This window comes from Puntigrus tetrazona, chromosome 24 (assembly GCF_018831695.1).
Source record: "Puntigrus tetrazona isolate hp1 chromosome 24, ASM1883169v1, whole genome shotgun sequence".
Classification (NCBI taxonomy): domain Eukaryota; kingdom Metazoa; phylum Chordata; class Actinopteri; order Cypriniformes; family Cyprinidae; genus Puntigrus; species Puntigrus tetrazona.
The window spans coordinates 17,676,169-17,691,275 of NC_056722.1; the positions used below are offsets into that span (position 1 = coordinate 17,676,169).

Consider the following 15,107-nt stretch of genomic DNA (forward strand, 5'->3'; position numbering starts at 1 on the left):
ACGAATTACGTCAATCACTCATTTTAAACGGTCGTCGAGTAGCTTGCATCACTGAATATTACTGTTGGTTATTTAACATTTCTGTTGTAAAACAGCTGTCAGATCATAAATGTTTTCCTACTTTAAAAAAAAAAATGTCGTGGTGTCGCGCTGGAAAAGTAAAGCCCCGCCCATCTGTGATTTAATTGGCCATCTAAATCAATCTGAAATTGTCGAGAGCTGCCTGTGTTTTTTTTTTAATCACCCTAATGACAAACACAGAAGAAAATAAATATTGAATTGTGTCAGTCGCGAGTTGGCAGTCATGTTATATAGTTTATGCTGAATAACAATTTAGAACTGCCCAAAGTGAATTCTTTATAAGAGAATTCAGTTCATACTCTTGACAGTAAATTGGATGCAGTAGTGTACCCCAGCATTATCCCATTATACATTATCCCGACTAGTACCCATACAGTGCAGGACTAAATCAAATAACATACGTCTGTAGTGGTCAATACTTGATTGCAATGGGACTTTTATCCATATTCTAATGCACCATACCCAAATTTGTGTAAATTTGGAGGAATCACTGAAACGCGTAGATGTCATTACAAGAACACGTTTCACAGAATACGCATTACGCATTACACAGCACAGGATTTCACGAACAAATGTAGTTTTATTTACAGTTGGCAAGATTTGTTTGTTATGTTTTAAACAGTGTATCAATAAGCAGCAGTAGATACATTCAGCAAGACGTTTTGTTTTTATGTACAAATGTAAAAAATGCACCGAGGGCAACCACAAAACATTACTTTGGCCAAAACTAAACATTTTTCATTCATGCCTACCATTGGTTTGTTTAACAAAACCGCATATGTCAAAACATGGCATTTAGATTTCACAGAAAAGACTGAGGTAAGCGGCTGTTGATATATAACCTAGGATTTACAGTTGGGAGGGTTTATATGCTCCATTTCTTAAGAACATTAAAAAAGTATCCCAGAATCCCAGCAGTTCCAAATTTTGTTTCAAATGTGATTCATACATAGACTCGTTTGGAAAAATGCAACAGAATGTATGTGAATTACACATTAAATGATGATACAGTGTACATCAAAGCACACACTTCAAACATAAACTGAGCCATTCGTTCAGAAAATCAGTGAAGGAGGATAGGGAGGCTTAATGCTACATCAATTCAGCTCAGCTGTACCGACTGCTTCGGCTGTGACTTCGCCTCCTGGAGGAACTGCGACTGTAAGAGCGGTATGACCTGAACGTGAAAACACACATTAAAGAATTCAGTTCAGCTTCAGTACGGCACATTGTCAAGACGGTTTTCATAATATTTATCTATTATGATGTACCTGGACCTGCGGTCAGAGCTCACACTTCTCCGATGCCCTCTTCTCCTGCTACGACTGCGGCTGCGGCTAGAATAACTATCGTATGAGTCAGACCTGTATTTCCATCAATAAAAGACATAATTAAGAAAAATTAAGTGACACTAGGTTGGTTGCAATCAAAATGCATTAATCGTTTTGGTTCCATGCTTACCTTGATCTGTGGTGACCTCTGTGGTGACTTCTAGAATGACTTCTACTGTCTGTACGGCTGAAACAAGATGACCACAACATCTTCATTAAAAACATTTTAATCCCCATTAGACATATATCAAAGTTAAATAACTTTCAGTACTTACCTACGGGAACTTCGGTAGGAGCTACTTCGAGAACGCGAGTGCCCTCTTTTGTATCTACTCCTGCTTCTACTTCTACTGTAGCTCCTGTGTGAAGAATTAAAACATGCAAGATTGGTTTGACATTGACAAATGAACATACAAATTCATAAAACACTGTCTGCTGTAACTAACCTGGAAGAGTAGGAGTAGCTTCTGGACCTGCTCCTGGAGTGGCTATATGAATGGGACCTACTTCTGTGGTGGGACCTGTGACTGGACACAGACCTTGACTTGTTCCTAGAGTGAGATCCAGCCCTTTCTCCCGTTTCTGGAATAGAGTCTTCTTCACTTGAGCTGTCTTGATTTCTGGGTCTCTGATTTAACCGTGCGGTCTTTCGTACCTCATCAAATAAGGATCCTGGACGGACTCTACTCTTGCTCTTGATCTCAATCTTGAGACCCTGGGCCTTTCCCTCCAGCTGATTTTGCTGTTTATTTATTTTCATAATCAAAGGTTTTGTAGCAATGGCCTGCACAACAGTCATCCCTGCCAAAGGTTTCCATTTATTTTCAACTGCTGAGAAAGAAGTGTCACCAGGTACAGATTCCTCTGGCTGACTGCCTTGAAGTAAAACGGATCCAGTAGTTACAGAGTTTCCTTTTTCTATTTGAGGTGGAACAAGCGCACTACCATTATTTCGAATATTTTTTAGAGGGGAAAATCCAATCGCTTTGGCACCTGGCTGCTTAGCTTTTGGGATGGCCTCTGGAGGACATACATCAACTTTATTTGGACCTCTTGATTTGTTACTTACCAAGTTAGTGTCTGAAAGATTGGTATTGATCTCTAGATGGCTTTGAGTTGAATTTCTATTGCTATTTAGCTTTGATTTTTGGCTTTCAGTTGCCTTTCCATTCTCATCAATACCTTTAGAAGACTCTACTGAAAACATATCTTGTGATGATTTGACATTGCCTTGATACTCATCCTTATCCTTATTTTCGGACACTTGGTGCTTGATCTTTCCAGATTTTATACGCCTTTTTGCTCCATCAATGACAGTATAAGGATTTTCTATGTGAAATTGTTTTGCTTGAGCGACTGAATCATCTTCCTCACCTTCATCACCAAACTCCAGTGGAGGCTGCCAGTGAAATGTCTCTTTCGGCTTTTGGTGCTTCTTGGATTTCTTGGCCTTGGATCTGCGAGATCTTGACCTGGAAGAGTTCCTCCTCTTGTGCTTGTGTTTCCGCTTGGCTTTCTTGTGCTTGTGCTTTGAAGTTTTTGTGTTGGCGGGCAGTTCCTCATTAACTTTTAATTTATTAGACATTTCTGCACCTTGGTTGGACTTGTTAGAGATCCATAAAGGGTATTCATCATCTGATTCTGAACTTGCCTCTCCCTCCTCTTTTTCAGACACATATTTGGCATCACTAACTACCTTTTTGCCTGGCATTTCAGAGTCACTCTCAGACTCCCAGCAACGAGACAAAATCTGTCTCTTTTTCATTTCAGTAAGTCCTTCATCACTAATAGGTAGTTGGTTGTGTTCCAGAGCAGTATTAGTCTTACTTGAGTTCTCTCCTTCACTTTCCCATCCAGATGCATTATTTTTGTCCACTGATGGTCCTTGCCTTTGACTGGAATTCGTGACTTTCAGTGTGTTTCTCTGTACCAAGGAAATATTGTGTCTGTGGATAGCACTTAGTGGATTATCTGATATGTCCTCTGATGAGGGAGATGACTTTTTATGACCACTACTATGATTTTCATTCTTGTCTCTTTTTTGGCTATTTCTCCGAGATCTACGATGTTTTCTCTTTTTTTCAATGATTTTTTCTTCATATGAATCATACGACTCTGACATACTGCAGGAGGAAGATTTGCTGCCATACTGTCTCTGTGATATGCTGCTACTTTGTGATCGACTAGATGAACTGCTCCTGGTTAAACTGCTTTGCAGAAGCCTATCAGGAACATTATTGTTATTGCTGCTGGGGTGTCTTTGACAAACAGCCATGTCTGGATTTAAAGAGGACATTACCTCCAAAGGTACATTTGAAGATGGGCTGATTAGTGCATCTGAAACTGGGGCTGATTTTACTTTGATTTCTTGAATGCGGACATAAGAGGGTTTCCAGGGTTTTTGGCCTGGTTTCCATCGAGAAGGAGGTGGACTGTCACTCAAAGGCAACACAGAGACACTCTCTGAAGATGCTGATGGTTGGGCTTTAGATTCTTCACCTTGAACTGGTTTAGGGACAGGTTTGTCCGATTTGGAAATACCGGCCTCAGTAGGCTTTGACTTTCGAGGGGATCTCAACTGATTTCTTTTCCTGGAACGTGGTGGGGTTTCTGAACTATACCTAGAGTTTGATCTGGTTCTTGACCTTGTCCTGTATCTGGATCGAGAAAGTGACCTAGAATTTGTAACAGACCGTCCTGATCGACTATGACTTGACCTCATGGATGAATGAACTCGCTTATCTGACCTTGACCGACTTCTGGAATAAGACCTGCTCCTGGATCTTGAATAAGATCGTGAATCTCTAGAAGAGCTTGATAAGTAACGTCTCCTTTCTGATGCCGATCTATGCGATCTGTAGGAGTGGAGAGATGATGACCGAGAGTAAGAACGAGAGTGTGATCGAGAATATCTCCTATCTGCACGGCTTAAGTGTTTTGACCTCTTGCCCGAGGACCCAGACATCTCATTCTCAGACTGAGAGGTCTCCTTGGTCTTGTTCTTTTTATGTTTCTTTGAGTGCTTTCGTTTTTTAGTTTTCTTCTTGCGTTTGGTTTTCTTTTTTTCTTTTCTAGATCGATGATGACTGGAATCAGAAGCTTCACTTAAGGAACGTCCTTCTGATCTTGACCTAGACCTTGGAGTGTCACTTCTGTCATCCCATCTGTTTGAACAATATTTAAAATTACAAAATCAAAATCTATGTTCCAACTATGTTTTTTTTACAACTTTAAACATTTTTCTGAAAGCAAAAAAAAAAAACCTTTAATATAAGCCAAAAATAAACCAATATTAGCGTGGCACGTACAATAATTATTAATTTCACACTGATCATGCAACATTTTTAAACAAACCTTTCTCCTTTACTCCATCTCTCTACACTGGGAGGCTGATAAGCCTTGGTCCTCTGCATTTCCTCTTTCCAGTGTGGAGGAGTCTCACTGCTCCCCCGTTCCCCTTCTGATTCTGATCGAGACTTTGACCGGGGGGGTGTATGGTACCTCTGCAGAAGGAATAAAAAACAGCACCTCCATGATTCCATCAAGCACTTTCTAACAAGTCAATGTCAAAACATTATAAATAAATAATTATAATAATTATTAAAGCAGCTGATAAAAATGCATTTAATTTAATGGTTGTCATACCATTGTACCACGACCTTTGATCTTGCGTCCAGATTTGGTGACAGTTGGTTTTGTGTCATTTGGTGCCATGACTGTATCCTGCACAGCCCTATTGGGGGGGGTTTAATATTCATACAATACACATCAAAGCTGAGCCATGGATTTCAATGATTAATTATTAAGCAAGGACAAATGTTGCTAAAACACAAATTACTTTTGGTTCTATAGTAACACGTTAAATATAGAATCTTTAGAAAATGTATGTTATCCAATAACTGGGAATGCATAGGAAAGATGCTTGTGATATACAAAAGCCACAAACGTTTTTACTGTCTCCTCCTGGGTAGGCATGTCTCTGCGGAGCAGGAAGCGGTTCTCTGGCACTGGTGGGATCTCTTCTGGTCGAACCACAGGTTTCTCCCTTTTCACATACTGCTCAGCCTCATCATCTTCCTCTGCCATCTCTCCCTCAACATGACTAGGAATCGGGAAAAGAGTAAACAGTACTCTTTATTAAACAACTAAAAACAAAGGCCAACCACAAAAAAAGCATGAACAAAACAAATTCATAATTAGCTCAGATTTCTAAATTATTCCTTGGTGACACCTTTGGATTCAAAAAGGTTATCAATACACTATTTTTACTGTGACTGCGATATAGCTGAGTGCAGGCTAATACCAAATGTGTTATTGCTTTAAATCATTAGCTGAATTACAAATAAAGTTGCATAAGAGGAAAAGGCACTGGTTACAATCATTTACCTTTCATGTTCTGCTGTTTTAGCTGTCACTCTTCTTTTTCTCTTTGAGCGCTTACTCTTTGAGTTTCTTTTCCTTTTTCGAGACGCATAATTTCTGTCAGACTCTCCATCACTGAAGGAATACCGAGATGAAGATTCTGAAGAACTCTGAGAGTCATCCTCAGAATGGAATGCTTTTCTCCTCTTGCCTTGAAGAACTACAAAGATACAACAAACTTCAAAACATCTGAAAATGTACTGAACGTCACCACAGAAGATATTTTATATTTTATTATACTTTTTTTCTAACTAAACATGTGATGTAGAATAGGTGAAATTATTTTAAACTGTAACAAAACAATCATATAATCAGCAACAACAGTTGTGTCCCAAATGACGCACAATGAACGTCTTATGAACTATGTAGAGTATGAATTAAATAAGCTTGCTCTGTCATCCAACATCAGTCTAATAGCCCTTCCACTTCCAGGACCTAATTACAGATGCATTATTACAACAGTTAAGTGTCCAACATTCCACACTTAATTAACCTGTTTTTGGTTAATTAAGTGTATCATCCAGGTTTTTTCTTTTTGTAAGGAGAACACACCAATCACACTATTTATACTAAAATCCATCAGATAATTGTACACAAATTAGAACAAACATACTATGTAGAATATTATATATAAGATACATCTGTAGTAAGATTTCACATTGGGCAGCACTGCCCTGAATGACATGATCAAATTCAATTCAAGCAACTGGCAAAATGTCTTGTTGCACATCATTTGCTGTGGGTGATTAGGGCAAAAACTCTAACCACCTGTGACTGTTACTTGAGACTTTGTGGCATCATGCCTGTTAAGGACACAGTGTGAGTGTGTGTATTAAATTTGGTATCTGCTGTATTATATTGTCATATTGTTTTATGATCTTTCAGAGTTCCATTTTTAAACGCCATATTTCACTCCATAATGCAGTTAAAGAGGAGATTAAAAAAATATTCTCCATTAGGACAAGTTTAAACAGCATAGTGACAGGCGGAAAGTGTGAAGCCAAAATTTCTAGTTTATACCTTGCACTCGAGAGCAAGCTTACCATCGTTAGCAGACTTTGTAATCAGCTGTCCACAGTCAATCACTCTGACGTCAGCATAGGGTCTGCTGGCTGAGTCGGTCTTCAGCCCTTCGATTTTCTTTATGACCTCAAAGCCAGAGATGACCAGCCCGAAGACCACATGCACTCTAAATTAGACCAACAAAAATTGTGGAATTGTGAAAATTGTGAAATCTTGCATAAAAATGAACTTGTATATACTCCTTTTGAACTCCTTCAGTATGGTTTGACTATGCAACATAAACAAAGCCACTGTATCATTACCCATCTAGATGAGGCGCTGTCTTAGTAGTTCTGTTGTCAGGTAAATGAATCCAGGTCATCCAATATGGACATGTAGGGGGGGATAAAAGGAATTGAATTTAGTCAAAAAAGCATTTAGTCTGTGATCAAGAAGAAATTTGTATGCATCAATTCAAACACTGAGGAATTTTAAACCAGCAGTGCTTGCAAAATAACATTGGCTGGATGAATAAATTCTAATGATGAACAGGAACAGGTCCAACATCTGCCAACATTATTCTGACAAAACCAATTAAACCCGTTTAAAAATATTATAGGGACAACTTCAATCAGTGTGTCCATGGCAGGAAAATACATCCTTTGATTCTAAACTTGAAATACATCAATAAACACTTCAAGGTTCTCTGTGCTGGGAGAACAATTATTTTTATGAGGTGAAAGATAATTTAAAGATAAATAAGAAGCCAGTGCTAGCTAAAAGCAACCAGAAATACACAGTCAGGAGAGAGAAGCACAGCCTTGGAGAGACACTTTACCTTGGTAGAGCAGGATGCTAGAGTTTCTGCAAATTTTACACAAAAACGGCAAGAGAAAAATTGTAATACATTTGTAGGCAAAAAAGGAATGCTTTCTGATTATAAAATATTTCTAAATGCACATTGACAAGGGAAAAGGGAGATGAAAATGCACCAGCATCCCACATGAACATGTAGACTATGTAGATTCTCCAAAGTAAATATATATATGTGGCAAAAAGATTGAGGAAATTAGAGAGAGTGTGAACGGCAAAGTGGGAAGCTAAGATGATTGTTTTACTAAACCAATAAAGAAGTAGACAGAACAAATAAAATGTTCCCTCTTCACCATCTTGCTTTAGTATTGAAAATCACTAGTGCTTTTTATAAAAACTGTATTGATGGGTCAACAAATTGTATATATAGTACAACACTTGGCTCACAGTTAAAAGCCCAGATGCTTTTTGTAGGTTTGGCCAATTTCAAAACAGATAAGGTATTTTTATAAAGGCTATGACTGAAGCAAACTTGTTCTGTAGAACTGATCTGGGGGAATAAATAATTATTATATAATAAGTATTGCATGTGTCATTTAATAGTGACCAGTCAGTCATATTAAATGGTAAGCAGAAGATCTGGTGATGAATGGTTGTTTCTATACACACACACACCCTCTCTGTGTTGTATACCAGAGTAAATAGTACTTACATAAAGAATTGGGACCCATTTGTGTCTTTGCCACGGTTGGCCATCGACAAGAGGAAGGCTCTATCATGTTTGAGAGTAAAGTTCTCATCTGTTGAAGAGAGATATGAAAAAAAAAAAGGACACTGAGTGCTTGTCGACTGCTTCAAAAAGCTGTGTTATGGAGAAGGACAGGAGCAGGCAAAGAGACGTTCATGAACACCAGATATCAGTGATGCTTTTATGCTGCTTCTGAACTCTTGAGTGTTTCTCGTGCTCTTTGGTGTCAAAGCGAGTGGTTTTCTATTAAAACAACTAATATTTACATTATACCTTTGATAAAGTTGGACCGAATTATTTAAAAAAAAATGAACAGTTCACCCAAAATTATAAACTGTCATTAATTTCTCATTCTCCCATCATTCCAAACCTGGTGATTTATTTTTCCTGTGGAACGTCTCATTAAATACAGCTCTTTTCCATGCAAGTGCTAGGGCTTTGAAGCTTCAAGAAAGACGCAAAAATTCCATAAACGTTTCAGAAAGAAGCATTGTAAAAGTTATTCGCAATTGCTTGGAAAAGATTGACCTGCACATTATTTAAATGTTATTTATTGTTCTACTAAAGAAACTAAGGCATGTAGGTTTGGAACAACATGAGAGATGAATAAATTACCTTTTTGGTCGAACTAAATTATTTTAAAGGTTGGATTATGTTCATGAGTATTGTATTTTATGTCAATCCATCCTGGAAGAATTAAGAAGAAAAAAATAAACAAAACAAAAGCGAGAAGTCAGTTAACCAAATCAGTTTCATGGTCCGCATATCCATGAGCACTCTGTGCAGCGTGGATGTTTTTGGCAGGGTTCACATAAGGGATTGGAGAATGTTTAGTCTACATTGTGTTACTGCACTGTGTACATCTCTTACCTTCTCATTTTGCAAAAGACCACAATCTCTATAAATAAAAGAATACGTTGAAAATTTTAGGCAAGAAGACTGGACCTTTAAATAAATAAATAGCCCTTATTCTCCATGCTGACTCAAATAGAAGATCATTATAAGATCACAGGAATAAAACAAGAGTCAAGATTCACAGCTAAGGCGAGATAAAAACAATGATTGGTATGCTGGGATGCTCATTCAAAAGTCATGCAAAAGTTGTTTAAAAACTCAAATTAAGGTCACTGAGTGATTTATAAAGTACTGAAGGTATCTAAAAATGGCTTACCTTCAAAGAAACCACCATATATAGATTCTCCTCCTCTTCCATTGCCTAAGCAAACAAAAGCACATTCACCCACAAGAACAGGCAACTTAATATAACAAGCAAAGGCATAAATACTTAGGCTAAGGCATCACAGATATTTCTATCTCCGCAATGAGCACAACCGCACATACCCTCAGTGAAATCACCCCCCTGGATCATGAAGTTCTTTACCACTCGATGGAAAGTTGAGCCTTTATAGCATAATTTTTTTCCTGTAGTTTTGCCACTGCCTTTCTCACCTGCAAGTAAATAAAAGAAACACACTGTTTATGATTTCTGTATAAAGGGGGCCAGATTTGACAAAGTAGACAGACTGGGGGCAGATGCTTCTCCATATATATATATATATATATATATATATATATATATATATATATATATATATATATATATATATATATATAAAATATCTGTAATTTGGCCTATATTTGGCCCCTTACATTATATTCAATTGGCCTTTATGTTTTTCACGGTTCAAATTAGTTCATTTTTCAGGTTTTGCCGTGTTCTGGAATTCTTTTGCACAAAAGAAAAGTGACCGGATTATTGTTATCAAATTGTAATTACTCACTTTTTACTGCTACACGTGGTCAAAAATTTTGTGCTATCATCTTGTGGTGTCATTGTGAAACTGCAGATTTTTATAAATTATGTTTGGAGAGCCATGTATAATATATTTTTAATAGATATGTTTGGACACCCCTAGACTAAGCTCTCAAAAATGTGGATACTAATACTGTATAGTACTGTGTTGTGAACTGAACTACTGGACGCAGTCCTGAAGTGTAAAGTTACACAGACAGCAAAAGGTTAATCCTATCTGATCAGCATGGAAGAGATGCCAATAAAACTGAAATGAATACGGGTGGGTGATGGTGCGGGTGCCCTGGGGATTGGTATATATTCGATACAACAGTCAGCTGAAGGCATGTGTCTCTCATTTCAATCTTAGCTGGTGAGAAAAAAAGATCCCTGCATTGATCCAAAGCATTACTAGCTGTAATTTACAACCCAACCCTTTCAGTGCAGACTAATGCGGCTTTTGTCTTCTTGGAACAGGCTGTAAATACAGTTCTGGTTCATTCTTCAGTGCTGTCAGTAAAACACCTGCACTTGTCATTATACAGCAAGGATTTAGTCACCTCTAGGTTTATTTTTGTTCTATTGCCCTATAAGCTTATGCTTGTATAAGTGGACATGAATGGGTATTATATAAAGGTTGGTTGGTTGGTTGGCAGTTTAACACCATGCCTGCTTCCTTGGCTATTTTCCTTGCAATTAACAAGGTGAAATAGAATAAAAGAGCAATTCAGAAACCTATATCAGATTACTTTAGATAAAGATAACCTCTGAAATAGATTCAAGGTTGACTGCAAAGAAATATAATTTTAATTCAAAGTGTTCTTTACAGGTTTGAAGAAAATATCTAGTTAAACTAACTTTCTGCTGCATGATAAAACATCAAATGTCATACGTACCAGTGCACAGGCAAAGAAAATTTTTGCTTGTCTTGGGACAAATGTCAGAGAACAGCTGAAAGACAATTCGTCCAACTGAAAGAAATCAAAAGAATTCATTATACTCATGGATCAGAAATCTTACACCTGTAGCGTGCTGATAAAGAGAGATTATTAGATTAGTGCGACTATGGCAATTCAACTAATAAGCTGCAGCTTTTAGATTAACCTCAGTGTGGCGAATGCCAGCGCCTCCATATTCAAATACAGGCGCATTCAAATTTAGGTGTGCTTTTGCATAGTATCTAAAGCCAGCACCTGTATGTTTTGAACATAGGGCTTAAGCTTGTTTAAAGAAAGCGATTGTTATTATTAGCAATTATGAGAGCGACTATTGAAATTTAACTTGTAACTTCTTAAAAATCGCTATAGAGCAATATAAGAGGCTATAATTTTCAGCCTGACTTTAGTGTGGCAAATGACAACAGCTCCTTCATATTCAAATACAAAAGTGTGTTTTTGCACGACACATGAAGCTTGTTATATATTTCATTTATAAGCGATAAAACTAATACAAGCAGGGTGTTAAAACCTTTGCTTTGTAAAATAATGCGTGTAAAATGACTAAATAAGAGGTCTTGGTTTTATGACACAGACGTCTCTCTTAAAACACATAATTAGTGGTAGACTGAGGTGAAACCCAGACACTAATTAGTGCACACTACATCTGTGGTTCATTAAAAGAGCCCTGCAGGTCAGGGTGTGGACTGCCACAACAGCTTCTTAGACTGCTGGCACAGGTATTTCAACACTTTGCCATTACCTAAGTGCTTTACAAAACACACATATAATGTTTTACTTTCGCTATTAGATGCTTACAACTAGTTTACCTATATCAGCTTTTTATAGTTTATTTTAGATAAAACCTCTGAAACAGATTCAAGTCTGACTCGGTTAAAAAGTTCTTTGCAAAAAAAAAAAAAGCCAAAAAAAAACATCTTAGTTCAAGGAGTTCTTTAAAGGTTTAAAGACAAAGTCTAGGTAAACTTACTTCCTGTTGCATGATAAAACAACAAATGTCAAGTATATATATATATATATATATATATATATATATATATATATATATATATATATATATACACACACACTTGACATTTGTTGTTTTATATATATATATATATATATATATATATATATATATATATATATATATATATAAATATCAGTGCATTTAACGATTTACCTTTTATTAAAGCGTAATAAAACGTAATATAATAATAATTTCATATTATACCAAATGCTAAGATCACGCATCTGAACCCCTTTTATAGACCTTTTAATGATTTTTGCATTACTAAACATTATTTTTGTAGTTTGATTTTGAAAACCAAGCTAAATCTACATAAACAGTCATCTAAAAGCAAATAATTTTAAGCATTTTTCTATCAAAACAGTTTGACCTTCACACAAGACCATTGCAAAACAACCAAATAAAAAATCACTACCATCTCACCTGGATCTCTGTTGATTTCCACATCAAAATAGCACTGGGGGCGATCTTTCACCCCCATTTTGTAAAGAGTGGGCTCCCTGTAGTGTAAAATCACAGCAAAACACTGTTAAATCTTGTACTTCCCAAATCACCTACAGCAGAAAGAAATACATTGCATTTCAGATATCCTCAAGATACTGTTTCTCTCTGGGTTATATGAACAGAAAGCGAGCAGAAAGTCAGACAGTGAGATTGGTGTTTCGCTTAACCAATGAAACGCAAATCCCTATGCATGCCCCTCCAACCTCGACCCCCTTTTTTTGAGCGCTGCTCTGTCTGTCACTGGGTCTGCTGTTGGACACCTCCCTAGTGTGATGAATGAGACATTGTTGCTGTGATGTGTGCTGTCATGCTAAACTAGGAAGCCTGGTTAAACCAGATGTGTGCTATCTTTGGGCTGTGTTTAGAGACAGTTGAGCTTTTGTTCGGGGGAGGAGCTTCAAACATATTTTAGTGAGGGCCCAAATAAACGAAACAAGAACTATCCATCCATCCATCCATATATCATGTATAATAAAAATATTTTTAAAAAATATAATTTTTGTATTGAGATATACATAAGAGTTTAATAGATTACTGGGGGGAAACAAAGTAGACATGACATGGCTCTATTCATCAGAAAAAAAACATATGCTAAGATGAATTGCTCAGGATAAAATCTAACGTGGTTTTAAAAAAAAATCAGGTTTGGAAAAATTCAGCATTACATCTCTTGCTCACATAACAGGTCAGATATATACCTTTGCAGTAAACGGGTACCATCAGAATAAGAGTTCAAACAGCTGATAAAACATCCGCAAGCCATTCCAAGAATTAAAGTGAATATTTGCATTTCTTTAAAAAAAATAAATAAAAAAAAATTCTAATACATTATGAAGGCCTTAGCTTTAAGCTATCACTTCCAGGCAACATAACAGTGCATCCTCCAGTAGAAATTCATCCACTGTTGTCCTCTTACATTAAAATCACCAATGTATGTGTCTAGAAATGTTCTCGTTTGTAAAATGTGCTTGATCTGTGCATACTTGTATTTCAAAAACCAATATTATAGATAGAGGACTCTATGTTAGCCAGGAGCAATAATTTGAAGTCTAATAAATCTTAACGATGGACTTGTTTATTACTTGTGGATTACTGTGATGTTTTTGGAACTTTCGTTCTGACGGCACCCATTCATTGCAGAAGATCCATTGATGAGCAAGTGATATAATGCCAAACCTCCGATACTGGACAAAAACCTGCGTACATCTTAGAAGACCACATTAAACAGCTCTAACTTAACTTTTTCTTGAATAACAGACACTAACGTCTTTTAACCGAGGAACTTGCCATCAGGTAAACACATCTTAAATTACATGAAGGGAACGAAGTTATTGAACTTCCTCATGACACCTATTATGTTACAACTGTGGAAAATGTGCCAGCTGCTTTCCCATATCAAAATAACTCTGTTTATCAGTCCTCTGATTGCTAACGCAGGCTGTCTGCTTGGGGAAATGGCAAATGTCAGAGTAAATGTCACAGGAGGAGAAAGAGGACATTTCCATGTGCTAGATCTGGAAAACACTTTTGAATACAAGAAACACTCTTAAGTGAAATTGTAAGACTGATTAAAAGCTAACTTGACAACTTTAAATCAGTCTTGAAGGTTCAACTAAACAAAACATCTGCTAATGCATTCATATATATTCAACAGTGTTAAGTTGCGTGACTTAAATCTATGGGTTGCATAATTATTTTCAAAGAGCATAGCCTTAATGTTCAACAGCCTTGCACAGGGTTAGAGAAAATATCTGCAGTTATAATCCATTCTCAGACAGGTTACACAATGTATTTCTGATTGTAATACATAACACAAACACTATACCACCTTCATTTACTCTAATATGACCTAATGCAATGGTTTCAAATAAAAATACCGAGTCTAAAATCAAAAGCACGTCCCCTCATAATATGAAATTAAGTATTATCGTGATTTAAATGAATGAACTTAAATTGAAGCACTGGTGAACAACAGAGAAGCAAAATGATACGTTCGTTTAGATTAATAGCCAACTGCTAAACAGATACACGTGTATCTAACGTCACCTTACGACTGAAGCCAAACAAAAACATTTACTACTCAGTTTATTCAGAAATAATGGTAACTGTAAATACTGCGATGAAATGTTTTGTTTTCGAGCAGAAGGCTGCTGGCTGGCTAACACTGTTTATCGTTAAAGCTAGCTGGTAACGGTTTATAAGAACCCGGAAAGGAAGCCTAACGGGCAATTAATAAATAAAAAAATCGCATGACTCAGATATAGACCTATTCGTTTACTGATACAAATTTCTCGTTTTACTTACCTGTGTAGATTGTTAAAGGGCAAAAAGCTTTTAACTAACTAAACCCGCTCTCTCTGCTATCCGTTTGCAGCTCCTACCGTGTTGCCAGATCTCTCGCGAGAATCGAGCAAGCTAGTTTTCTTCGCGGGGTGTGGTAAAGGGT

The 15,107-nt window shown here is 36.9% G+C and overlaps 1 protein-coding gene across 3 annotated transcripts; it reads right to left on the bottom strand.

Moving 5' to 3' along the window:
* Positions 1 to 641: 641 nt before the first annotated feature.
* Positions 642 to 15,097, bottom strand: nktr (natural killer cell triggering receptor). 3 transcript variants are annotated; one of them, XM_043225914.1, is made up of 17 exons: positions 14,966 to 15,097; positions 12,581 to 12,657; positions 11,086 to 11,160; positions 9,739 to 9,846; positions 9,569 to 9,613; positions 8,362 to 8,449; positions 7,160 to 7,189; positions 6,878 to 7,023; positions 5,799 to 5,994; positions 5,359 to 5,514; positions 5,058 to 5,145; positions 4,767 to 4,915; positions 1,859 to 4,576; positions 1,688 to 1,771; positions 1,543 to 1,599; positions 1,353 to 1,445; positions 642 to 1,258 (listed from the first exon to the last, which is right to left on the bottom strand). In XM_043225914.1, exons 2-17 carry the CDS (start codon positions 12,636 to 12,638, stop codon positions 1,189 to 1,191), a joined length of 4,161 nt encoding a protein of 1,386 aa, XP_043081849.1. In that variant the 5' UTR covers positions 12,639 to 12,657; positions 14,966 to 15,097; the 3' UTR covers positions 642 to 1,188. The 3 variants fall into 3 exon arrangements, with proteins under 3 accessions (XP_043081849.1, XP_043081850.1, XP_043081851.1); XM_043225915.1 differs by having other exon boundaries at positions 12,581 to 12,711; positions 14,966 to 15,055; XM_043225916.1 differs by lacking the exons at positions 11,086 to 11,160; positions 12,581 to 12,657; positions 14,966 to 15,097 and adding an exon at positions 9,268 to 9,295 and having other exon boundaries at positions 9,739 to 9,805.
* Positions 15,098 to 15,107: the final 10 nt, after the last annotated feature.

Coding starts and splice junctions, on each gene's coding strand:
- nktr (XM_043225914.1), bottom strand. CDS start 12,638: ATGGGGGTGAAAGATCGCCCCCAGTGCTATTTTGATGTGGAAATCAAC. Junction 9,614..9,738: donor GGGGGGTGATTTCACTGAGG/GTATGTGCGGTT, acceptor TTGTTTGCTTAG/GCAATGGAAGAGGAGGAGAA. Junction 4,916..5,057: donor TCAAAGGTCGTGGTACAATG/GTATGACAACCA, acceptor TTCCTTCTGCAG/AGGTACCATACACCCCCCCG.